Consider the following 27,663-nt stretch of genomic DNA (forward strand, 5'->3'; position numbering starts at 1 on the left):
GTCTTTAAATGCTCAACCCATGTCTACCAATATTTGTGGCTTTTTTAACTTCCAAGATTCCCATTAGCAACTAGCCTTTATTTAAAACAAAATTTCATTCATGTGAGGCCTCCCATAGGACCCAGTCCAATCAAATCAGACTCAGTCCAATCCTGGACCCTGTCCAGTATTTAAGTTGGAATCACTCCTATCCTGGATGGTAACATCAACAATTCCCAATGTGGAATTTGGGACACCTGCAGACCCCAAAGAATGGGAACTCTGACTGATTCTAAACATACGGGGAATTGCAGTCTGGAAGACAATCAGCGTAGGAGCTCACTGAAAAGTGAAGCTCAGAACGGAGAGGAACTCACCAGTGACCCTTGGTGATGGTGAGGAAGACAATGAACACAAACAGGGGGTTGTGGGTACCATGCCTGTATTTCTTCTTGTCCCCAAATGCTGTCAGAAGTCCACTTCAGATCCCACTGCTGCCACCAAACCTGTTCAAGAACAAAAATTCAACCAAGTAAATTTAAAGATCTAATTGACGTTGTGGAACAAGTCGTGTATCAGGCAGCATCCCACCTAGTAAATATAAAGGTGCTACAAGGAGTTGTACAAATGGAAGGTTTTTGTAGGCAGAACAAGGGTGGGACAAGGTAAGTTAAAAGTGTGGATTTGCCGTGCGGGGCAGTCTGTGGGGTCTCAGCTCCCACTCCCAACATAAGAACACAGGACATGGTGAGGCCAAAAAAGAACACCTACGGAGCCATAGATAGGGGAGTCATACATTCTCGCTAGCGGCTGGGTTGGAGACACAGGAAGCAGGAGCCACACGATCCGCAACCTGCTGTCCACTTCTCTCTGCTAACTGCAATCTGTGCTTGCCAGCACCATTTTCTTGCTAGCCCCCATTCTCTGCTAGCATAGCCATGGCAGTTATATCTACAGCCAATGGCTCACTGGTTACAGCTGACGGCCAACTAGCCACAGCTGATGGCCATCCAATCACAGTTGATGGCCATTTACCACCTGAGCCAGCACCTTTCCACGTGAGGCCGAGAGCCTGGAAACTGCACTCCTGGCTCTGTCCCCACAGGATTATTTCAGACAAAGCTATTTTTCCTTGGGGAAGTCATGGGTCTCATCAAGGCCATTACCTCACTAGTACTGATCAGGACATTCCAGAGTGATTGGTTTAAAATTCCACTCCTGGTAGAGGTGAAACTGCAGTCCTGCTAGGTATTAAGTCATGGTGGTGTTTAGCACGAGTGAGTCCTACTTTAGGCCTGTTGTTTCTTTCTAGCATAACCTAAAACTTCATACATCACATCTCAATTACAAGGGGTAGATTAACTACGTATAAACACAAAATGGAAGTAAGATGCTTTACAGTTTCATGTTAACTTTTCCTCTACAAAAGGTTATTAATAAGGGTGGAGAGCAAAAGGGATAAATAAGCAGAGCACAGAGGAGTTTTAGAGCAGTGCAAATACTTTGTATAATGATGGATATGTGTCATTATACTTTTGTCTAAACCAATAGAATGTGCAACACCAAAAGTGAACCGTGGGGTCAACTGCAGAATTTGGATGATTATGATATGTCATTGTAGGTTCATCCTTAGTTTAAAAAAAAGGTACCATTCTGGTGAGTGATGTTGGCAATGGGAGAGGCTACGCATGCGGAAAGCAGAAGGCATGTGGGAAATCTCTTTACCTTCCTCTTAATTTTGTTGTAAACCTAAACTCTTTTAAAAATAGTCTTTAAAAAGGCTATTAACACTTAATCTGTGCCAAAAGGGTGAGATAGAGAAATACAATTCCTGTCCTCAAGAACCTACCAGTTGAAGTAGGGGGAGGACCAAGGGTGATTTGGGTAATTAAGACAAATATGTGGCTCATTCTTTCCCCAAGGCTCCATGTGATTAGAGCTATGAGAACAGCAAAAAGTTCTCAGACGGGGGTAAGGTTGGGGAAGGCTTCATGGGAGAAGTGGCATATGAGGAAACATCATGATATAGTTGGCATTCATATATTGCATATGTTAAATTCCAGTATGAATAGCACATAGCTTTGCGGAACAACACAGCTCTCGCCTTCTAGAAGTTCACAATCAAAGTACCGGGGGTGCCCAAAAATGTATATATATGACTTGTATTCATATTTTGTTATCGGTATACTCGTATATTGAGTATTATAATTTTAATACAGGTTTTTCCTTTCTTGAAATGTATATACATTTTTTTGGCACAACGTGGATTTTTTTGTTATTTAAATTGTATTCAAAACATTAACTTCATACTTAAAAGGGCTTGTCGTGTGGGGAGGCCTGCAGGGTCTCTGCTCCCGCTCGCCACACAAGAACGCAGGATATGGTGAGGCCAAAAAGGAACACCCACGGAGCCATAGGTAGGGGAGTCACACCACTATATTCTCTCTGGCGGCACTATACTCTCACTGGAGGCTGGATCCACACTGTCCGCAAACCGCCATCCATGCTTGCCAGCCCAGCCGCCATCTTCTTGCTAGCCCCCATCTTTCTCTCTCTCTCCCCCTCCGTAGCCGCAGCAGTTATATTGGCGGCTAATTGGCTAACTGGCTACAGCTGACGGCCATCTACTACCCGAGCCAGCACTCCTCCACGTGAGGCCGAGAGCCTGTAAACTACTTTCTGGGGCTCTGCCCCCACAGGGCTCAACAAACAAAGTACAGAAAGTCACTCAGTGAGAGTGTTTTCTCTCACCCTTGTCCCCACCTGCTCCAGTTTCTGCACTCCTGTCCTTTTATTCCCCTCTGAGCTTAGCTTCATGTGCGTCTGTGCTTTGATTGGGCTGTTTCCCAGCAAATGTTCACTATCCTCATCTCTCCCCGTTATGGTAGGGTTTACTTCCTTTCCAATGACTTTGGACTTGGTCATAGACTTCCTTTGGCTAATGGGAGTTGGGCAGAAATGAAAGTGCACTATTATAAGTGGAGGCTTTAGGAATGTGTGGCAAGTTACCCCGGGACTCTTGCGTTCCTGCCATCTGCTTGCCCCAGGGAACGTCTATACCTTCAGATTGGGTGACAGAATAAAAAACACAAGAAATACACCTGAACCTGACTGGCAGCCTGAAGCAGTCTGACCTACAGATCCATGAGCAGCAAAAATAAATAAATAAATAAAAGTGTAGTATTGTTAGATTTTCGGAGATGGTGGGGATATTTGTTAGTGAGTATTATGGTCACAAAAATCTAGTCTCACTTTACTTTTTTTGTCACTGAGATATATAATGACTTCCAATATTGATACATAGAATTTCTTTGAGTTTTATGATATTCCAGGGTATGGCGGTGTGCCAATGTATTTAACCAACCTTCCATTAATGGATGCTTGTGTTGGTCCAAATTTTGCTATCACAAATAAAGACGCAATGAATAGCCTTGTACATATGTGGAAATATATCTACAGAATCATTGAATTGTTGGGATGGAGGGAATATGAAACGTGTAATATGAAAAGACATTGCTCAATTGCCCTACTTAGGAATTATACCAAGAATAATTACATTGATCCTTCGGCCAGGTCCTTGCTACAAAGCCAATCATGGCTCCCCACTGCCCACCGAACAGAGTCCAACTTAACCCTATCTGTTTTCCCAATTCTCATCCTCACCTCTCCTGCACAGCAGCCAAATCAAATGACTAACCATTCTCTGTGTGTTCCTCTGTGCCTTTGCTAATGTCACTAAGGGTGAAATGGACAGGCCCAAATATTCCCCAGCCTTCAAAGTCCCATGCAAATATCTACTCTTTCATGAAGCTTTGCTGGATGCCCATCCTTATTCCATCTCCTCCTAAATTTCCACAGCAGTGTGATGAAATTTTTCTATACTGCATGCCATGTCTCCTGTTACAGCTAAGTGTATACATGTCTTCTCTCTCTCTCCCAGATGGTGAGTTTCTGTGGGCTGGGGCTGTTCCTGCTTTATCCTTGTACTTCCACAGTACCCTGCACATAATGAATATTCCATAAGCATCTGTTGAATGAATACAAAGGAAACGGGAGGTGAAAAAAATGATGTGCATTTTTCCACAAATGACACTGGGATCCAGGAGAACGCCTTATCAGTACTTTCCTGAGCACTTACAATATAGTACTAAGCCCAAGCCTGAAGTTCTGGGCCCCAAGTACTTAACCCGCAGGCTCCTGGGCTCTCATTGTATGATTTTCAAGCACCCTCCTGGCAATCATGGCAATCGTGGGATCCCTCACTTCTCATGTCATCTTATAGATCAGAAAGGTTACGTTAACACAGAAATATCACAGACCCTGCTGAGTCATGGCTGTATGTGAGCAGTAGAGGTACAAATAGATTTTTATAGATCCTTAAACAGAATGTTTGAGAAGCACATTGTCATGCAGGGTGTCATGCAGGGATCTTTGCTCCCACTCCCCACACAAGAACGCAAGACATGGTGAGGCCAAAAAGGAACACCCACGGAGCCATAGACAGGGGAGTCATACCACTACAGTCTCGCTGGCAACTGGATTGGAGACACAAGAAGCAGGAGCCACACTATCTGCAACCTGCCATCCATGTCTCTTTCTGCCAACCAACCAACCCCTGCTAGCTGCAATCCGTGCTAACCGCAAGCCGCTCTTGCTTGCTCAGCCACCATCTTCTTGCTAGCCCCCATTTTTCTGCTAGCGTAGTCACGGCAATTATATTAGTGGCCAATGGCTCACTGATTACAGCTGACGGCCAACTAGCCACAGCTGATGGCCATCCAATCACAGTTGATGGCCATTTACTACCTAAGCCACCACCTTTCCACATGAGGCCGAGAGCCTGGAAACTGCACTCCTGGCTCTGTCCCCACAACATATATTTTCAAAAATTCAAAATGTGTTCTTGATTACAGAAAAGTCTCTAAGCAGCTAAATGGCAGATGCTGTAGCTTTTGAGGCCTGACAACGCAACCATTTCCTGGGAGAAACCTTGCGATCAAAGCTTGTCTCAGAGGTAGAACCTCCCTGCCTCGAAGAGGAGGGATGTGACCACCTCTGGAATACAAACATACTCAGAAATCCACACTCTCTTTTTCAGATACATCTGTGCTAAAAAAAATAAATAAATAAATAAATAAATAAATAAATAAATAAATAAATAAATAAATAAGGAACTGACCAGCTCTCTTTTTCTTTAGCCTCCCTTGAATGTCCTGTTATTAACAGTGAAAGGAAAATGAAATTGCTTTATGAAGCTGTTTCTTTAAAGGAATATAAAGAATGGGAGAAATTTATTCCACTTAGCCACAATTATTTATACACATTTCTAAAAAGAGTAACTTAATAGGTAGGGTAGCTGGCAAGCAGGGAAGCAAGGGACCGCGGTTAAGTCCCTCTTCTCGTTAGTACCAGCACAGACGCCTCCTGCTAAACCGGAGAAAATGGAAGCTGGGCGGGCAGCTCAAGATGTCTCCTCGGAGCCAGCGCGCCGGCCTGGCGCCACCTGCTGGGAGAGCGTGGAACACACCCTTCTGCGAGCGCCGCTTTCTCCACGTGGAAGGCGGGGAACCGCGGCCAGAAGGCCAGGCGTTTGTCCCGGCTTCCTATTCAAACAGGTCCTCACGTTTAGACTTCTGACTTTATTGCCTTGTGAGGCCACAAAGTCACCCAGAGACACTGTGGCCGGGAAAGAAAACAATGTTGTTCCTTATACTATTAATAGCTACACTCCTGTCCTGGCACCACCTCTGGGGCAGCTGTCAGTAGATTTTCCCATGAATCCTGGATTGTCTTGTAAACGACACAAATACGTCATATTGTATTTGCGTGTTAAAATTATTGACTTGTTACATGGAAGCTTTAAAAGATTCCATAGTTATTGTAATCCCATTTGGGACATTTTTAAAGTTTATTAAATACACCAGGCGCCTCAGAAAGTGGAAGCACTGATACTGAATATAGGATTAAGATGTAGCAACCATTAAATCGACATATTCTGATTCAAACAAAACTCAACAGTTCTTGGTGAACATATAATGGAATTGGTTTCTTAGGAGGTCTCCTACACTTTTTGCACATATTTGAGGCACGGTGTGTGTGTGTTCAGGGGCGCTTTTGTGTCCACTGGACCCCGAGTCACAGAACTTCTGGCTGGAGTGGGCGTGGAGACCAGCACATCCTGCCGCTGAGAGCCACTGAGTCACCCTGCTTGCTGGAAAGGCTGGGTGTGAAACTGTTTCCAAGGGTGCGCTCCGGAGCCAGATCCCCCAGGTTCGAATCTCAGTGTTTGAGAGCTGATTTTTTCCTATTTGACATCAGCTGTGTCTGACAAACTGAGGCCTTCCACAGAGGTAGTAATATTGGTGAAAATAGAGTGTAAGCAGGGCTGTCACTGTTAACCTTTATGGATAGTCCTCTTGAAAATAATATCTGATTAAGGATTGAAACAACTATAGTTTAGATACTGCTTGTTAGAATTGGCAATAGGACCCTAAAGAAAAATTTTATAAAATTTTTTATCAATCCTTATTCCAAGGGAAGAAGTATAGCCTTTCTTATTTCTGAGAGTCACAAATTCTGTCCAGCAACCACCAGCACTTGCTTTTAAGTTTCAGTGAGTATAAATAAAACTTCTCTTCCTACCAGAAAGCTGAACCTTTTCCAGGAACCACATATAACAGAACATGTCTGTGTGTCAGCTTTGTGTTCTCTGGTTTTACACTTGTAATGTACTAAAAATGGCATTAATTTTCTTCTGTTGTCACTTCCCAGTTGTACTTTTGATCATTTAGTAGCTTCTGCATAGCACTTATATTCACCAATACATCTCTGAGAGGAAGAGATGATATGCAAAAATACAGGCACCTGAGGAAGGTGGCAGTCTTTCCTTGCAGCTCAGTGATATCAGGCATCTCAGTAAAACCAATTCAGTGGAGGAGGTGTTGAGGGGTCCTTTGTATCATCCCCCAGCCTCCAAGCAGCATCATACAAAGCACACATTAGAAGGAAACAGATTTTATTTAAAGATCCCTGGGGTGGGGATGGGAGCATGTTAGAGCTTCTGTCACTAATAGAAAACTTCTTTTTAGAGCTATAAAAAAACTTCATATTATAGTTACCATGAAACATTTATTTCCTTTTCTGCCCTCATCAGAGGAAAGTATGGTTATGTATTCTAGTATTCTTGCAACAATTCCACCACCAACTGCAGTAAAAAAAACAGCTATAATTTATTGAGCACTAATTTATGTGGCACTTTACAAGCGTTATTGCCTTTGAGCTCACATTTTATTATCTTCGTTTTAAGGATGAGAAGGCTGAGGTTTGGAGGAGTTATGAAATTCAAAACACCTGTGTTTTTAAAAAAATTTGAACTCCATTTTATATGAATTATAGATTTGTAGGAAGTTCAAAGGTAGTATAGAGCACTGTAGAGCATAATTATAGACAGTATCAAAACCAGGAATTTGCCTGTGTGTGTGTGTGTGTGTGTGTGTGTGTGTGTGTGTGTGTATGCGCGTGCGCGCGCGCCCCGGTGGGGGGTGGGGGGTGTGCACACACACACATCAGCGTGCACATGTAGATCCATGTAGATTCCTGTAACCACCAGCGCAATCAAGGTACAGAACTATTCTTTTTTTTTTTTTTTTTTTTTTTTTTATTGGGGAAGGGGAACAGGACTTTATTGGGGAACAGTGTGTACTTCCAGGACTTTTTTTCCAAGTCAAGTTGTTGTCCTTTCAATCTTAGTTGTGGAGGGCACAGCTCAGCTCCAGGTCCAGTTGCTGTTGCTAGTTGCAGGGGGCATTGCCCACCATCCCTTGCAGGAGTCGAACCGGCAACCTTGTGGTTGAGAGGACGCACTCTAACCAACTGAGCCATCCAGGAGCTCAGCGGCAGCTCAGCTCAAGGTGCCGTGTTCAATTTTAGTTGCAGGGGGCGCTGCCCACCATCCTTTGCGGGAGTAGAGGAATTGAACTGGCAACCTTGTGGTTGAGGAGAGCCCACTGGACTGGCCCATGTGGGAAACAAACCGGGAGCCTTTGGAATTAGGAGGATGGAGCTCCAACAGCCTGAGCCACCGGGCCGGCCCCAGAACTATTCTATTACCACAGAGATCTCCCTCCTGCCAACCCTTTTTAATTGCACTCACTCCCCTCCCCCTATTCTTAACCCCTGACAACCATTAACCTGTCACTTCAACAATGTTACATAAATGGAATCATAAGCATGAGACCTTTAGAGATTGGCTTTTTTTCATTCAGCATAATGCCCCTGAGATTCATTCAAATTATTGCATGTATCAATAGTATAATACATTCTCTTTCCTTGCTGAGTAGTATTCTATGGTATGGATGAACCACAGTTTGTTTAACCATGAAGGACATTTTCATTGGTTCCAGTTTTTGTCTATTACAAATACAGGTTCTATAAGCAATTGTGTTTGCTATGTTGATTCTTCCAATCTATGAACTTGGTATATCTCCCCATTTAGTTAGAGCTTTGATTTCTTTCATCAATGTTTTGTAGTATTCAACACAGAAGTCCTGTACATGTTTTGTTATATTTACACCTAAGTATTTCCTTTTTTTAAGTAATTGTAGATGGTATTGTATTTTTAATTTTGGTTTTCACATGTTTGTTGAATGTATGTGGAAAATAATTGATTTTTGTATGTTGATGATATCTGGGACATTAAAGAAAAAATCTAGGAGGATTTTTTTGGGTGTTGTTGATTCCTTAGAGTTTCCTATGCAGACAGTCATGTCACCTGAAATAGGGAGAGTTTAATTTATTTATTTCTAATCTGTATGCCCTCTATTTCCTTGCCTTGCCTTATTGCACTGACTAGAACATCTAGGACTATACTGAACAGCATCAGTGAAAGTGGATATCCTTGCCTTGTCTAGTCTAAGGGGGAAAACTTTTGATTTTTCACCATTAGGTACAAGGATAGCTGTTTGGTTTATGTAGATGCTGTTTATCAGGTTGAGGAAGTTCCTTTATATTGCTAGGTTGTTGAGTGCTTTTATTATGAATCAGTGTTGGATTTTGTCAAAATGTATTTCTGCACCAATTCATACGATCATGTGATTTTCCTTCATTAGCCTCTTAATATCATAGATTACACTGATTGATTTTCAAATATTGAATCAGCCTTTCTTCCTCCCTAGGATACACTTTACTTAGTCATGGTGTATAATTCTTTTTATATATTACTGAATTCTAATTGCTAATGTTTTAAGAATGTTTGCCTCTATATTTGTAAGGATGCTGGTCTATAGTTTTTATTTTTTTTAATTTCTTTTTTGGGGCAGTGTCTTTGTCTAGTCTTGTTGTCAGGGTAATACTGACTTCATAGAATAAGTTGGGAAGTGCTCCCTCTTCTATTTTTCTGGAAGAATTTTGAAAAATTGGTGTTAATTCTTTTCTAAAGTTTGGTAGAACTTTCAATGAAACTATCTTTATTGTGGGGAGGCTTTTAATTATTTCTGTAATAGCCTTAAGCCTATTCAGTTTCTCTCATATTGGATGAGTTGCGGTAGTTTGTACTTTTTGAGGAATTGGTCCATTTCATCTAAGTCATCAAATCTTATGTATAAGTTGTTTGTAGTATCCCATTATTATCCTTCTGATGTCTGTGGGTCTGTAGTGATAGCCCCTCTTTCACTACTGATAGTAACAATTTGTGTCTTCTTTTTTGTCAGTCTTTTTAGAGGTTTATCAATTTTATTTATCTTTTTGTTTTATTAATTTTCTCTATTTTGTTTTAAACTTCACTGATTTCTATTATCTTTATGTTTTCCTTCCTTCTACATGCTTTGGGTTTATTTTGCTCTTTTTAAAATAATTTATTTTTAGCTCATTTGTTCTGAGACTATTCTCTTTTATAATGTAAGCATAATGCTATAAAGTTCCCTCTCAGTAAACACTATAGTTGTGTCCCACAAGTTTTGATATATTGTACTTTTGTTTTCATCCAGTTCAGTGTACTTTTTTAAAATTTACCTTTAGACTAACTTTTTGATTATTTAAAAGTGTTATCTAGCTTACAAGTATTTGGAGATTTTCTGGGATGTTCTACAAATATCAGTTAGATCCTGTTGGCTGATGGTTATTGTTGACCTCTTCCATATCTTTGCTGACTTTTTATTTGTTCTATCGAGTGTTGAGGAAGGAATATTTCTCTTTCAGTTCTATTAGTTTTTGCTTTGCATATTTTGCACTTCTGTTGTTTGGGTCATACAGATTTAGGATTGCTATGTTTTCTTGGTGGGTTGATTCTTCAAACATTATGTCATATACCCCTCTATCCCAGATAATTTTCTTTGCTCTGAAGTCTATTTTACCAGATATTAATATAGTACCTCCTGCTTTCTTTTGATTATTGTTTGCATGGTTTATCTCTTTCCATCCTTTTACTTTCAACCCACCTTTACAAGTGAGTTTCTTGTAGATAGCACAGTGTTGTATTATGTTATTTATCCACTCTACCAATCTGTCTTTTTTTATTTAGACCTCTTTCATTTAATGTAATTATTGAAATGTTAAGATTTAAGTCTATCATTTTAATTTTGTTTTCTGTTTGTTCTGTATTTTTTATATGTTTTCCTATTCCTGTCTTCCTGTGGGTTATTTGAACATTTTTAAAATTTCATTTCACTTATCAATAGTATTTTTGAGTATACATCTTTGCGTAATTTTTAGTGTGGTTGCTCTAGGGACTTCACTATACATACATAACTTATCACAGCCTACTGGTGTCTACCAGTTTGGGTGAAGTGTAGAAAGCTCCCTTTATGTCTCTCTATCCTCTCCCATTTATAAATGTCATAAATATTTCCTTTGCATTCATTGAGAACCATATTAGAAAGTGTTATACTTTTTGCCTCAACAAGTCAACATAATCTAGAAAATTTAAGGGAAATAAAGTCTGTTTAATTTACTCTTACAGTGTTCCTTCTGCATCTTAAAATGTGATGTTCTAAGATTCCTTCTTTTATCATTTCCTTTCTGTTTATAGCACTTCCTTTAGCCATTTTTGCAGAGTAGGTCTATTGGCAACAAATTATCTTAGTTTTCATTCATATGAGAATGTCTTTATATCCCTTTCATTCCTGAAGGACATTTTTGCTAGATATAGGTCTCTGGGTTAACAGTATTTTTCAGCACTTGAGAAATGTTGTGAACCTTTCTTCTGAACTTCTGATGAGAATTCTGCTGTTATTGGAATTGTTTTTCTCCCATAAGAAATAGTTTCTCTTTGGATGCTTTCAAGATTTTTTTCTTTGTCTTTAGTTTTCATAAGTTGACTATGATGTGTCTTGGCATGGCTTTCTTTGGTTTATCTCTTTTGGATTTGCTCAGCTTCTTAAATCTCTAGGATTATGTATATTGCCAAATTTGGGGAATTTTTAGACATTATTTCTTTCCATACATTTTCAGCCCCACTCTCTGTCTCCTATCCTTCTGGCACTCTAAAGACACAAATGTTAGATATTTTGTTATAGTCCCAGATATGCCTGACTGTCTAGTCATTTTATTTAATCTATTTCATCTCTGTTCAGATTGTGTAGTTTCTATTATTCTATCCTCAAGTTCTCACTCTTTCCTCTGTCTTCTTCATTCTGCTGTTGAATCCTTCATTAAGGTTTTTCTTTTGGCTATTGTATTTTTTTTTTTTTTTTAAGATTTTATTGGGGAAGGGGAACAGGACTTTATTGGGGAACAGTGTGCACTTCCAGGACTTTTATTTCCCGAGTCAAGTTGTTGTCCTTTCGATCTTAGTTGTGGAGGGCGCAGCTCAGCTCCAGGTCCAGCTGCCGCTGCTAGTTGCAGGGGGCGCAGCCCACCATCCCTTGCAGGAATCGAACCGGCAACCTTGTGGTTGAGAGCCCACCGGCCCATGTGGGAACCGAACCGGCAGCCTTTGGAGTTAGGAGCATGGAGCTCCAACGGCCTGAGCCACCGGGCCGGCGCAGCTATTGTATTTTTTAGTTCTAAAATTTTCATTTGGTTCTTCCTTGTCCTTCAATTTCTTTGATAAGACTTTCTATTTTTTTTCATCTGTTTCAAACATGTTTGTAATTTCTTATTGAAACATTTTTTATGATGACTGCTTTAAAATCCTTATCAGTTAATTCTAACATCTGTGTTATCTTTGTGTTGCCATTTGTTGATTGTGTTTTCTCATTCAAGCTTAGATCTTCCTATTTCTTGGTATAGTGAATGCTTTTTAGAACAGCTTTATTGAGCTATAATTGATGTCATACTGTTCACCCCATTTAAAGTTTACAATTCAATGGCGTTTAGCATATTCACAGATATGTGCAATCATCACATATTAGAATTAGTCGATTTTAGAACATTTTAATCAACTCATAAAGAAACCCATACCCTTTAGCTATTGCCACCACATATTCTCATTACCCCTCCCCATCCTAGCTCTAAACAACCACTAATGCAGTTTCTGCCTCTATAGGTTTATCTATTCTGGACATTTAACATCAATGAAATCGTATACGTGGCCTTTTGTGTCTGGCTTTTTTCATTTAGCATAATGTTTTTGAAGTTCATCCATGTTATAGCATGTATCAGAACTTCAATCCTTTTAATGGCTCAATAATATTTCATTATATGGATATACCACATTTTGTTTATCCATTCATCTGTTATGGTGGACACTTGGGTTGTTTCCACCTTTTGGCTCTTGTGAATAATGTTGGCATGAACATTTTGGCTTAAAAAAAATTTTTTTTTAATTTTTCAATTACAGTTGACTTACAATATTATATTAGTTACAGGTGTACAACATAGTGATTAGACATTTATATAACTTGCGAAGTGATCACCCCAATAAGTCTAGTACCCATCTGACACCACACATAGTTATTATATTATTGAGTATATTCTCTATGCTGTACTTTACATCTCGTAACTATTTTTATGACTGACAATTTGTGCATCTTAATCCCTTCACCTTTTCTACCCACCCCCTAGTTCCCCGAATCTGGCAACTTTCAATTTGTTCTGTGTATAATAAATGTTTCTGATGGAAACCTGGATTTTTGGGTATCATAAAACTCTGGATCTTACTTAAATCTTGTGGTTTAGCAGCTTTCCTCTCACGCCACTTTGTTATGCGAAAGGTTTCTCTTCATTATTGCCAGGTGGGAGTGGAAGTCCAGGTTTTCCGCTTGGCCTTCATTGACACTTGGAGGGAGTCCTTTTTACTTTTGGGTGCAAGTGAGAGTTCAGGCTCTCGCCAATAGGCTTCCACCGAGACCACCTGGCTGGGAAGGGGTGGAGTGCCTAGTTATTGCTTCTTACATGGTTTCCATTGACATGTAGGATTGGAGGTGGCCTTGTTGCCCCTTAGAGGTGGTGAAGGTCCTGACTCTCCACTTGGCTTCTTCTGACACCACCCCAGAGAGGAGGAGAATGGGGTGCCTTCTTACCATCAAGTGGGGTTGGAAGTACAGATACCCCTCATAGTTTCTACTAACACCATGTTGGGCAAGAGCCTCCTTACTGCCCAATGGGAATGAAAGCCCCAGTTCCTCACTTGGCCTTCTCTGACACCATACCAGTGGAGAAGGAAAAGGGTTACTGGTGTCTCTTTATAGCCTAACTTGGAGGAAGTCTAGGTTTTCCACTTTGCCTTAGCTGGCAGGGGTGGGTGTGGGGCTGAAGTTTCTCTGTGGTTTGGGATGGAGTAGAGCTGTTATTGCCTAAGTTTTCTGTTTTCCAAGGTTGCCCTTTTCCTTGTCCTCTAGCTAGAGAGCAGGATTTTCTTGGGGTTTTGTTCCTGCTGGCATTCCCAGATTGCCTGCTCCTCCAGTATTATCTGGGATCATGAGGTAAAAAGAAAACCCAGGGAACTCGCCCCATATTTGTCCTTGGGTCCCGAGATTATTAGCTAATCTACCTTCTCTCCATGTTTCAGAGTCTTCTTATGCTTGTTTTAAATATCATGTCTGTCCAGGGTTTTTCTTTGTACTTAGCAAGAGGAATAGGGGAAAGTATGTGTCATGCGGGGAGGCCTGCGGGGTCTCTGCTCCTGCTCCCCACACAAGAACGCAGGACATGGTGAGGCCAAAAAGGAACACCCACAGGGCCATAGGTAGGGGAGTCATACTACTATATTCTAGCTGGCGGCTGGGTTGGAGAAACAGGAAACAGGAGCCACACGATCCACAAGCCTCACTCTGCCGCTTGCTAGCTCAGCCACCATCTTCTTGCTAGCCCCCATTTTTTTCTTTTTGCTAGCATAGCCATAGCAATTATATTAGTGGCCAATGGCTCACTGGTTACAGCTGACGGCCAACTAGCCACAGCTGATGGCCATCCAATCACATTGATGGCCATTTACTACCTGAGCCAGCACCTGTCTATGTGAGGCCGAGAGCCTGGAAACTACTTTCTGGGGCTCTGCCCCCACAGTATGTCTATTCCATCTTCCTGGGAACAGAAGTTCCCTGTTCCATTTTTATTGAAGTCCATGGTACCGTGCTAACCAGTGAGGTCTATTTGTATAATATCCTGGCTGGGAAGTTAGACTTCTTACACTTGGATTTAACAGAAGATCCAACTCAAATTGGCTACAAACACATTGGAATTTATTGTATTGCTTCTAGAATGACTCCAAGAAAGACTGAAGTGTGGGGTGGCTAATGGGAGGGATGGTATGCCTGGAAAATAAACCCTAGGAAATTGGCTTAGGATCATATTGGGTTTGTTACTGAGATATTCACACTTTGTGAACTGGCAAGCACAGTGAACTCCTGTTTGGAGTTTCCAGAGTAATGGAAAGAAGCCAGGAGGGTATACAAACTCCTCTGAAAAATTCAGAAAAAACATGTTGAACACATTATTTTAAAAGGTGGCCAACAATTAAAAATAAAATTTCCGGTGTTACTAGATTTTGTGGATACCTGTGAGGATTTCCATGATATATTAAGTGACTAAAGTGAATAAAAGCAAAATATAGAGCAGTGTTGCAGTATGCTGTTTGTATAACAATGGATGGTGGGGATAATGCTGAGTAACTGCTTGTTTATGCATAAGATAGTTTCGAAAAGACACACATAGCTAATAGTGTTGTTACCTATGGGGAGGAGAATTGGGTGTCTGGAGAACAGGAAGGGAGATTTTTCAACTTACACACTTTTGCCATCTCTTGAATTTCGAACTATGAGAATCCCCCTCAGTTTCTCTCTCAACATCCTGTCCCATGCTTCCTCTTCTACCACTGCAGGTTTTTAAAAAATTGTTTCCAAGAATTACTTATATATTCTGAATAAAAGTTATTTCATTTTAAAATAAAAGCCACATATATATATGTGATACACACACATATATATATATATATATATATATATATATATATATATATAATGTTTTCCACTCTGTTGCTTGCCTTTTACGCTCTTAATGATGTCTTTCCACGTCTTAAATTTAATGACACCCAATCTGTCAGCCTTTCCCTTTGGTACTTTTTGTGTCCTGATAAGAATATTTTCCTATTCCATGGTCACAATACCCTGCTGTTATTTTCTAGAGTTGTACCTTTCATATTTAGGTACATCTTGAATTGATTTTTTTGTTTTTTTCTGGTCTGAGGTAGGAGTGAAGTTTCATCACCCCACCCACCCCAATTGACATCTGTCGTGCGGGGCGGCCTGCGAGGTCTCTGCTCCCGCTCCCCCCATAAGAACGCAGGATATGGGGAGGCCAAAAAGGAACACCCACGGAGCCATAGGTAGGGGAGTCATACCACTGCGGTCTCACTGGAGGCTGGGTTCACTGGACGTGCGACCTGCTGTCCGTTTTGTCTGCAACCCACCGACGACTTTCTTTCACTCTCCTCCACTCTCCTCGGCTCTCCTTCGTAGCCGCAGCAGTTATATTAGTGGCCAATGGCTCAATGGCTACAGCTGACGGCCAACCAGCCCCAGCTGATGGCCATCTACTACCCGAGCCAGCACCCCTCCACGTGAGGCCGAGAGCCTGTAAACTACTTTCTGGGGCTCTGCCCCCACAACATCCTATTGATCTAGCACTATTTATTGAAAAGAACTTTCCTATTAAATTACAGTGGCTCCTTCGTGGGGGGGAAATGTGATCATATACCTGTTGGTGTTTTTGGCCTCTTTCTTCCATTGTTTAAAAAACAAGTCCCAAATGGAGTCACTTGTACTATGCAAACCAAGACTTAATACTTAACCTTACTGCAGTTACCACTTCCCCCAGGAACGTAATCTTAACCATTCAGTTGGAATTTTCTGGTCATCACCAGTTAGGTAATCCTTTCCATCCCCCAAAGAAAGATGAGGTAATCCCGTTTCGTTCCCCAACTGATAGGTTACCTAAGGCTGAAAGAATCTTTTTTATGACTTCCTTGTCTTGCCTTTAAAAACCTTTCCCTTTCTGTAGCCTTTTGGAGCTCCTCTCTACTTGCTAGGTGGGATTCTTCCCCCATTTATGAATCACTTAATAATCAATAAATCTAATCAGATCTTCAAATTTACTCATTTAATTTTGTATTCTGATACCATTGTTCTTTTTATTTATCTGTGCGCCAGTATCATACTGTTTTAATAACTATGGCTTTCTAGTTAGTAAGTCTTCAGCACACATTCTCCAACTTTGTTCCCCCTACCCCTGCCTAGCGCCAAGTGCGCGGAACGCAAACCGTGATCTTCCCGATTTCCCTCCGGAAGATACAGGGAAGACACTCAGGCAGGAGGACGCCCTTCAGACCTCACCGTCCTGCTTAGCCTACCCACACCTTGACGGCAGCACATCCAATGCGCACGCGCGACCTAAAGGCTGGGATTGGACGGAGCCGGGCGAAGGGAGTTTACGTCACTTCCGAGGCGGGAGGATGAAGTTGATTGACCACGATGTCGGCGTCAACCAGGTAGGGGCAGGGGAGGAAGGAACCTGGGTGGCTGGGGGCACGGGGTCCCGCCCAGAGCTCGAGGCGCGTGGGCGTATTCCGACTCCGTGCGTTCTCGGCCGGCGCGAAGGGAGAGAAGCGGGTGTAGCGGCGGAGCGGGACTGCGGGCCCTGGGTGGCGCGCTGCGTCCCGGGGCCGGCCCCCCAACTGCAGGAGGACTCGGCTCAGGCACTTAACGCTCGAGTCTGGCTCTGGCGTTTTGTCTTTGGGGAGCCTGCGCCGTCGTTAACCTTCAGAGCCTCGATTTGCGCGGCGCGTAGTGGGCGTGGTGAGGCAGCGGGCCGCCCACGCATCGAAGGGGGCGAGATGTGTGCTCCCGGCGCGAGCCTGTCCATTCTGGACCAACGGGCGGGACCCCAAAGCGTATGCAGGTGGCGTGACCAAAGTCCAAGCACTGGAGGCTGGTTGCACTTCAGCTTGGTTTTGGAGAGTTAGGACTAGCCAGGGGGAGCCCGTTTTTCAGAGGCGGGGAGTGCTGACTCAGCACCCACGGGAATGGCTGTTTTAGATGCCTTACTCCTCCTCCTCGTTCTGCCGCTTTCTGGCTGTGCGACTGTGGGCACATGTCTTCCACTCCTATCGCCTGTGTCCTCAGCTGTAACTTTGGCGATAGTACGCCTGCTCATAAGGTGGTTGTGAAGCGTAAATGAGATTGCACGTGGAGGGTACTCAGTGTCTGGTACGTAGTAGTAGTTACTCAACAAATGGTACCCGTAGAATTCTCATTGTTGAGAAGTTACTTTTGAAGTACTTCTGGGCTTCATAACGTATATAGTTAGTGAGCATAATACTTGCTTCTCTTAGTGGAATTGCCAGGAAGTGCTTTTCACATTTTCCGAACGAACCTGTATGGGGTGAAAAAAAGAGGAAGTCAGTTTCTAGAAAACTGGCAGATGGAAAAAGGGATTCTTAGCTTGGTGATACAGAGATAGAATTAGCAAAACTGACGTAATTCTTCAGAAGGGCAGGGAGAGGAACTAGCTTTTTTGAGTACCCACCAGAATGGCTGTTTGAGATGTCTCTCTTACTCCTCAACACAACACAGTGAAGTGGGTGATAGCACCATATGTTTTCAGCAGAGTTATGGAAGCTGAGATTACCCACAGCAAAGAAGTGGGGGAGGCAGGCTTTTAGAAGTAGGCCTCTGTGTAAAACTGCCTTACTCTGTTACAGGGGTTGCCTTTGAAGAGGTTCTTGTTGAAGTTATATTTAAAAGGTAATCCGGAGCCTTGCCATAACGTAGCTTATCAACATATAGAAGTCCTCCAACTTTTTCCCAAGGTAATGCTTTTTATTTCTCCTGAAGCTTATGATGGGAGGGAGTGGAGCTTGAAGGGTAGGGTCATGACTGGGCCTTGGTCAGGGGTGACTGCCAAGACTGAGTGCTCCTCCCTGCTGGGATTCCCAAAGCAACGTGGTGGGGTTTCCAGTTGACTGACGTTTCTGTAGTCCTAACAGGGCTTACTTTAAAGGAGGCATTATAAAAATGTGTTTTGTTGAATTAATCTTTTTTAGGAAACAGAGGAGCAACTAATTCATTAAATTATTTTCCTTTGCAACATTTGGGACCTCGTTGGGATCATATATTTTATCCCAGTACCTTGGCTAATGGAGTAGTGAGGGGATCTTTTATTGTAGAAAACACAGACTCTGAGAAAAAACATTTGTGTTTTTGGTAGGGTCTTTGTTGTAATCTTTTTCTGGGTTGTATTACAGATTGATTAGGGATCTGGTAGAAACACTAGAACAAGAAGAACCATGTGCTAATGTATAGCATATACTGTATCACTTAGACAAGAAGGAAGCACTGTTTTAGTTCCATTTTTACAGGTGAAAAAATTGAGGCTTGGAGAAGTTAAATGATGTGTCCAAAGTTGGAAAATCTAAGAGGATCAAAAACAAAGTTAAAGGGGTGTATTGGGGTATGTGGAATGCACCAGGAAGGGGGAGGGAGGTGACCCTGGGATGCTGAGTGAAGAGTTATTTTCTCATTAAGGCATGGATTTTCCTACTGGGAGGGAAGGGCAGTTGTCTTAAAGGCAAAAGCGTGTTTTATCTACATGTCCTGGGCTAAAGTCAGCACAGCTGAACTGAGGTTCTATAGGTTTTGAAGCCAGATTTGGAACCCTGCTGCCCTGAAATAATGGATTCCTGACGTGCTTTGCTTTAAAAGAACCTGACACTGTACACAAGAGCTTGCAAACCATATACATGCATGGTCACTTCACATCCAAAAAGATTCTTTGTTTTATAGACAGATGTGTTTCAGGGTTCTTTTACATAATGCACTCCTATAGTACACTTAAAATGTTTGTTTTATTCAGATTTGTAACTGTTTGCATAAAAGAGCTCTGTTTGGGCCTTTGTCAAGAGCATGAAAAGTACCTTCCCTACCTTATACACTCCTCTTTTTGTCCATTCTTTAAGAACAATAATAATAGCTAATATTCACAGATTTGTTATGTGCTACTCACTACTCTAAGTATTTTATTGGATTATTCAATCCTCATAATAATCCTGTAAAATAGGAACAATTACCTTCATTTATAGAGGAAGAAATGGGCTCAGAGATGGTAAGAAATTTTTCCAAAGACATAGAGCTAGTAAGGGCAGAGCCAATTTCATGTCACTCCAAAAACTAGTGTTTATCTGTTTATTTCATTAATTCCTTCACTTAAGATATTTAATGAACACCTGCTCTGTACTAGCAATGTGCTAGGTGTTGGGGATACAGTGATGGCCAAAACAGACACAGCTCCTGACCTCAAGTTGCATATAAGTATAGCAAGATAGATAGACAGTAAATAGAAAATCTCAAACTAAGTATTAATTACTATTGTGGTACATGCTATAGAGGATGGTAGAGGATGCTATGAGAATATATAATGGGGTCATTGGCAGGGGGAGGAAGTGGGGAGAGACAGGAAAGGCTTTCCTGAGGAAAACGTATTTAACTGAGACCATAAGAACAGAGTTGGAGTTAAATTGGGCAAAGGGTGAAGAGCTACAAGGGAGAAGGAAGGACGAGTGTGAAACTTCGAGAATAGGAAGAGCTTCTGTCTTTGTTACATAGGTCTGTCTAAAGGATGGAGAATGTCGCAAAGTCACACACAAAGTATAGGTAGGGATCTTATCCGGAGAGCAATACTGCTCCCCCATCTTGGTTTATTTGCTTCTCAAAGCATATAATCAACTCCACAAACCATATCTGTTTTCCAGCTCTGTATTGGAGTCCAGCCTCTTCCTTCAAACATGTGGTTAGAACTCTGGTTGCTCACAGGACGGGGATTGGGGATTAGAGGAGGGATAAATACCTGAATATGAGACTTAATCAGCATTGGTAATTTGCGTTGCAAAGTTAATAGACACGGAGTGCCCATATTGCATTTCATATTTGTGTCTGGTTTGAAAAATGATTTAACAAACATTTTTTAGCCCCTTTATGGTCCAAGCCCCTGTTAGCCACCTAGGACAGAAACTTGTATAAAGACACTTTCCTTGCACCGTGCGTAATTTGTTATAGTTAATGTTTTAGTTGACCTTCCACTTAAGATGCTACAATTTTTTTTATCAATATTATTCTTCAACATATATTTATTCAGCACCTACTAGGTGCTACACACTGTTCCGGGAATATAACATCAGCTGATAGACATGGTGTCTGTCCTTATGGAGCTTAAGCTCCATTTGGGGCTGGAGGACAGAGAGGGAGGGAGAAAGTCAGGCAGATGAAGTTGGAGAGGTAGGCAGGAGGCAGATCATGCAGGCCTCATAGGTCATGCCAAGGATTTGGGACTTAATCCTAAGAATGGTGGAAAATCATTGATTTTCAGTCGGGAATAGTACCAACAGGTTTGAGTGTATAACAATTCATGCTGACTCCTCAGTGGAACCGAAGTTGATAAATTTGAGGACTATTTAGGAGTCAGGATCGGGGGCCATGGGGGTTGGTAATAGGTTCACTAGAGAGTGAAAAGGGAGAGGGAGGTGTCAGGGCTATTTCTTTCTTTTCTGGAAACTCGGGAGGAAGAGCATGAGTTCAGTTTTGAATAAAATGTCCTTGAAATAATCCAAGTAGAGATGTCACAAAGACAGTGATACGAGGTGTGATCAAAATATACAGTTAATGTTTAAAAAAAATTATTACAGTAAAAGACACATTGCCATTAATCCCCCTCAAAATACTCCCCTTCGCTTCTAACACACTTATCCCATCGTTCTTGCCACTTTCCGAAGCAGTTCTGGAAGTCCTCTTTCGTGAGTGTCTTTAGTTGTGCTGTCGTGGCTGCCTCAATATCCTGAACCATTTTGACTTTGGGGAAGAGCCAGAAGTCGCATGGTGCCAGGTCTGATGAATAATGTGGATGAGGACACACTGTAATGTTTTTATTTGACAGAAATTGCCATACCAGAAGCGATGTGTGACACTGAGCATTGTCATGATGGAGGATGATTTACAGCACACCTTCTCTCAACCATAGCTCACACCTGACTGGACCAAGCAAGTTGAAACTTGTCACATACTGTTACGAAGGTTCGACGTGCTGCTTCCCGTATTGAAGATCCCTGCCTTTCCATCGGATGGCACTCAGCAGCAGCATTCACTGTATTTTGTGATCACCATGGAAAGGATCTATGTCACACATTGCTTCTGGTACAGCAGTTTCTGTTAAATAGAAACATTACCATGTGTCCTCATCTGCCTTCTTCACCGGATGCGGCACTGTGCGACTTCTGGCTCTTCCCCAAAGTCAAATGACCATGAAAGGTAAACGTTTTGAATTGATTCAGGACGTGGAGGCAGCCATGACAGCACAACTAAAGACACTCATGAAAGAGGACTTCCAGAGCTGCTTCAGTAAGTGGAAAGAACGATGGAATAAGTGTGTGCTAAGCAAAGGGGGAGTGTTTTGAAGGGGAGTAATGGCAATGTGTCTTTTACTGTAATAAATTTTTAAAATTTAAACATTCACTGTTTTTTTGTTTGTTTGTTTTTTATCACACCTTGTGTAGAAGGATCTGACACTCAGGCAAGAATGGGCTAAGTCTCTAAAAATCTCTTGTCAGGGAGGAATATTTTTCCTGTTATTGAGGGAGCCATCATGGCAAAAAAGTGGCAGGAGATGATGGCCTAGTAGAAAGTGTAGAATGTTCTCCACATTTATGTGGGGGGAAAGTTTTAAAAAATCTGCCAATCTAGAAAATGGTTTCTACAAATGTGGAAAGACAGAAAATAGTCCTATTATTGAATAAACATTAACCCAATCTGGGATGCATTACAGGCAGTCTGCTAATGAGGTTACAAAACCAAAAAAGAAATCCCACCATTTGCAATCTATTACATACATAGTCTCCAGATTAATGGTAATTTGTGCTCTTTGTAAGAACACTTGACAGCACCATCTGCTATATGTGCTTTCATAGTTCACCCTAAATTGACCTGGTAATTGGGGTGGCCATCTGTGCTAGTTAATTGCCTTTATCTGAAATAAAAATAGAATATATCTCATCTCTATGAGCAGGTAGTTGGTAGTTGGGGTGCTAGGCTAACCTCCCAGGGTGAGAGGGACTTAGGGTGCTGTCTTCCTTGCTGTTTACGTTTAAAAGAGATGGCTCGAGGCCCTTCCGGAAAAAAAAAATTCCTGGGTTTTATCAATGGCTAGAGCTAGTTTATTTAGCCTTTAAAAAGATTTGCATATGTACCAAAGGGACAGAGGAAGGAATGACAAATACTAGGTTTTTCAAAGAAGTGCTCTAAGAAAAAGGAGGGAGGAAAAAAAGATCTTTTTTCCATTGGCAACAGGGAAAATTCAATTTTTAAAATTTACTTATAGTGCAATAAAGTGTTGGACTGGAGCGTGCAAAACATGGGGATTATTCTGGAGGTGATTTTTAAGTCAGTTCCCCATAGTTGTGCATGTTTCGGATGCCCTCAAGTGGTCAGATCTAGCCCATAATTTCTTGTACATTGATTTAAAGAAAAATGTTACCAGTAGTTGTAGATCCTGTTGGTTTCCACCCAAAACTCTTGTCTGGGATAGTTAACCTGTTCGGGACTTGTCTTGTCCTCCTGAATGTCAGTGATGTCATTTCCCACACTCACCCAGTTACACGCATATGAGACCTTTCTTTGGTCGCTGATTTTCTGACTTGAATGGAGAAATGAACTCTCCATTAATCTATTCTGGAAGGCCGTGTGCATGGGGGTGAAAACTGAGATTGAATGGCATGTAAATTTAGGTTGGAAGCTTCTTGCCACACCCCAAGGTAAGAAGTTCAACAAATTCCTTTGGATTCTATCTGGTCTCTCCTTCCCACCCACCTGCTTAAGTTCACAGGAACCTGAGACGTGGGCACTAAACTGCTCCGTGGAGGGAGCGGTCTGCTGATGGCAGCTGATTAACTGAACACTGCTTACCAGTAGTTTGAGCTTACTTGCTGCAGTTAGCTCTTAGTTTATTAAGTAAGGACATGTTTGTACTAGGAACACTAAGTTTTGAAGGGAAATGTAAATTTTTGCAGGTTTATGTGCATAGTACTTAGCAGTCATTAAATTAGAAATTATATTAGTAAACTGTTATTTCACGATTCTCTTTTAGTATGGTATTATTCTCCAGATTGGCTTAAGATATTAGCTAAACTAAGTCAAGGAAATTATACTGAGTTCCTGTTAAGCAGTTAGCTTGTTTACATTCAGTTATTTCTGTTTGGGTGATTGGAATTAGAACCATTCCTGTTTAAGGCTCCAACTAATTTCTTTTTTACATTACCCCCTATTTGATGCACTAAAGAGTTAAGAACGTGGGCTTCAGAGTCTGATGAATACCTGGTTCATATCTCTGTTTTGCCATTTGTTAGCTATGTGGCCAGGCGCTTTTCTCAGCGAGCAAGTGGAGATGACTATCATAGCTGCCTCACAGCATTGCTATGAGGGTGACATGCGATCATGGGTATGCAGTACGTAGCCCAGTGTCTTGGCACGTCGCAAACACTAAAAAAGGTAGTAATTGTTACTAATATTTTTCTTTCCATACTAGCCATATATGGTAACAGGCTAAATATTACTTTTTTTAGTATGCTTTTAAATCTGTGTAATGATGTTTCACTCAATTGTCATGTATGTGAGAAAAAGTTACAATACAGGCAAAAGATTAGTTTTTAATATTAATAGTAGACATAAAAATGTACTTCTGTTTTGAGGAGTTGGCATATAAATAGTACTTTTTGCTACATTCAAAGGAATGAAGGATTGTGACATTAGATCTCATAGCATTCTGTAATATATAAAAAGCACCTGAAAGCAGCACATTCCCTCTTTTCCTATCAGTTGTCAGGTCTTTACAGAGAATGAGGTTTTTGTCCCATCTCAACCTGGAGATTTACAAATGCTGACAAATAGTCGTTCTTACAGACCTGTGTGTGCACCTCCCAAGGGCCCGATCCACACTGCCACAAAAGATTTGCAGTTTTTGCTGGCTGCTGACACTTTGGCGTAGCAGTTGAGGCCCTGAAGTCCCAGTTCCTGAAAACTAGGAGATAGATGGACTGTGAGGGACCCAAAGGTGTTAAAGGTGTTCAGTTTGTTCATTTCTCATGCTCTTTGTTCATCATTCATTCAACATGTATTGAACATCACTTTGTGCCCTGCACAGCAAATGTAGAGATGAATCAAGCAGCTTTTCTTAGGCCACCAGAGAGAGACAACTTGTAACAGATCAAGGGCAACAAAGTATTCTGGGAGCTCTGGCAGGAGGCACTAGACAATGCTGGGCTTTCTCCTTGATCTTGTGGTAGAATATAGTACTGTGTTGAAGCATCTCAATGAATGAAAAAGGAAAAAAAGAGAGAAGGTCACTTTATTCATTGGTGGATAAGGAGAGAAAGAAAGTTAAACTAGTTAATTTGTCCATCCATTAGTGCTGGGCACATTGAGGAAGAAGAGTGATGTATTCGTTTTCTTTATTTCTTCCCTTTACTCTTTCTGACATTACCTACCGTGTTTTTAGATAGATAACCCAGCAGTTGTAGTGATGATTGCTGTCATTTATCTGGGCCATATACAAGGCTTCTCAACATACATAAGTCATCTGATTCTTCCTGCAACTGTGTAAGGCAGATATTAGACATATTTTACAGATGAGGAAACTGGTTGAAATATTAAGCAACTTGTCCAAAAACACTCACCTAGTGTTGATAAAAGTAAACTGGCATCTTAGGATGCTTGACCATGGAGTTGGGAGGACTATGGGTGGAGCTGGGTCCCCTTGTTGACTCTCTAGTCCTGACTTCTTGTGAAACTTTGTGGTAACTTCCGGGGGAGGGATGCTAATAAATAGAGTAGCCGTCTTGGAATCGAGGTTATTATTCTTCATGTGGGCAGCCGGCTGGATCCTCGGGTTGGAGCTGTGCGTTCGTTTCCTTTTCCGGAATAAACCGTTCTTTTGGTGAATTTTCAGGAGAGCTATTTTTGCCAGTCGACAGTGTGGTTATTGGTATTTGAACCAAGGTCTGCCTGGCTCTGCAGTTTGCTGTATCAATAAACAGTTGAAATTATCATTCACACCTGTCATTTATATCTCAATAGAAAAAATGGTAGCTGGCAACTTGATCTTAGTCAAAAAGCAAGACACTTAAATTTAAAGAGATATTACTTAGTGGAAAAAACACTGAATTGTAAGAAACAAAATTTGGTGGTTCTGTATTGTGTCAGACGGAAGATGTGGTTAGACAACTGTAGCAACTGCTCCCAGGCCAAGGGTACTGGATAAAGTTAGAATATGTGAGTTCTTCCAAGAAGAAGAAAGTTTTGCAATGATTACAATCTGCCCCCCTCCCAACTTGAAATAAAGGATAATTGCTTTTTTTCTCTCAACATTTTTAATTTAAGTCAACACAGATATATATGAACTATAACAATTGATTGGGTAGATGCAACCCACGTCTGGCTGTGGTTGCAGAGACCCAAAATGACTATTGTAATTTTTTAAACAGTTGAAAGAAATATTTTTGACACACACACAAAAAGATCCAACTATATGTTTGTCTATAACAAATCCCCTTTAAATGTAAAGACATGTAGATGAAAGGGATGGAGAAAGATACATCATGTTAACACTGATCAAAGGAAAGCAGTAGGAGCTATATTCATTTTAGACAGAGCAGACTTCAGAGTAAGGAGAGTGATCAGGAATAAAGAGGGGCGTTATTACATAATGATAAAGGGGTCAATACACCAAGAAGACATAATAACAGTGTCGAGATACATGAGGCAAAAACTAATAAAACTGCAGAGAGAAATAGATGAATCCATATAATTGGAGACTTCAACACTTCTCTGTCACAAATGGACAGGTCTAGCAGGCAGAAAGAAAATCAAAAAGGACAAAGAGGAAAGCAGATGGTTATAAGGAGGCGCCATGGGCGACGTCTGACAGGAGAGTCAAATCCGGGGCTTCAGGAGGAGCCGGACATTGTTGGAGCAGGGAGGCAAGGAGCCATTCAGAGCAGACGGTGAAGAGGAAGGGGATTTTGCTGATGACAGACCAAGAGGATCACAGGGTTTCAGAATAAAGGGGGGGTGGGAGACGGGGTCTGAAAAGGGAGTGTACGGGGTGGTTTGAGGTTTGGGAGCCAGGGGAGGTCTCAGGAGAGCTGGACTTCCTGTGGTGACTGACAGGGATCAAGTGCGTGATGAGATTGGGACCAGGCTGATGGGGTGGGAGGTTGGGCACTGGGGTAGGGGTGGGGATGGAGGGCCTTGCTGGGAGCTTCCACTGGACTCCCGCTGACAGAGGCTGGAGGAAAGGTGGTTACTTCTGACTGTGGATGCAGGTTGGCAGGTGGCCTTGTCACCCCCAGGGTGGCTCATTCTCTCTGGGTAGACTGTAGAGATCTTCGGGGTCTTCAAACTTTAGCACCCATTAAAATCAGCAGAGAAGGGTATTAAGAGTCCGTATTCTGAAGTCTCACCCTTTGTGGTATTGTCAATTTCAAAGGCCTGCACTTGAGGCCCTTGAGCTAAGGTTTAGCAGGTGCTTCTTCTAATGCAGGTGGTGACTGGACTACAAAGAGTAACATGGCTCTGAGTCAGCCTGTGTATAAAATATATCAGGAAGCCAGGCCTGGAAAGGCCGGTGACTTACTGTGCGGTCACCTGGCCTCAGGTCCCATGAAGGGTGCAGATCAAACCCACCGTGCTGCCCCATGTAGATGCCACTATAACTTGGCATTGGTCAGTTTGTTTCTCTAGGTGTTCTAGTTAGGGCATTTGTGAGCTAATTTTCTTTTACAATGTTGATACTTCTAGTATAGCGAATTATTTACTTTATCAACCTAATTTTAGCAAAGTTGAGCATGAAGGTGAAATTATACAAATTCTTAAAGATGCACAAAGTAGAATAGTGCAGCAAGCCCCCATATGCCCATTACCCAGTGTCAACAGCCATTAGCATCTTGCCATACTGGAGAAAAGGAACTTAAAGCTTTCATTTATAAATTTATGACTTATATATTTGATTTTAAAATTGGTATCCTTTCACCTCCTTCTGTGGCTAAGCTTATTAATGCTTGTATGACTGGCAACAAAGCTTTGTTATGTAACAGTGTGTGTTGCCTTTCTAGTTTAAATGCAGTTTTAAAAGATAGCTCTTAGGCTATTACACTCTGACAATGAATATAGTGAATGTATAAAAGACATTTTCAATTTATTGTATTTTTTTCTTTTT

At 41.6% G+C, this 27,663-nt stretch overlaps 1 protein-coding gene across 8 annotated transcripts in view; it reads left to right on the forward strand.

The window, feature by feature from the left end:
• Window positions 1-16,757: 16,757 nt before the first annotated feature.
• DHRS7B (dehydrogenase/reductase 7B) overlaps window positions 16,758-27,663 on the forward strand; it is a 50,424-nt gene continuing 39,518 nt past the window's right edge. The window contains exons 1-2 of one of the 8 annotated variants that reach the window (XM_088801885.1): window positions 16,758-16,900; window positions 18,113-18,220. In XM_088801885.1, the coding sequence (XP_088658011.1) occupies window positions 16,865-16,900; window positions 18,113-18,220 (144 nt within the window). In that variant the 5' untranslated portion in view covers window positions 16,758-16,864. Of the gene's footprint in view, window positions 16,901-18,112; window positions 18,221-27,663 lie in introns of those variants that run through there. The other 7 variants (XM_088801883.1, XM_088801884.1, XM_019715966.3 and 4 more) reach the window with 7 other exon arrangements.

The sequence above is a fragment of the Rhinolophus sinicus genome, chromosome 12 (assembly GCF_057876585.1).
Source record: "Rhinolophus sinicus isolate RSI-liver-muscle chromosome 12, RSI-T2T, whole genome shotgun sequence".
Classification (NCBI taxonomy): Eukaryota; Metazoa; Chordata; class Mammalia; order Chiroptera; family Rhinolophidae; genus Rhinolophus; species Rhinolophus sinicus.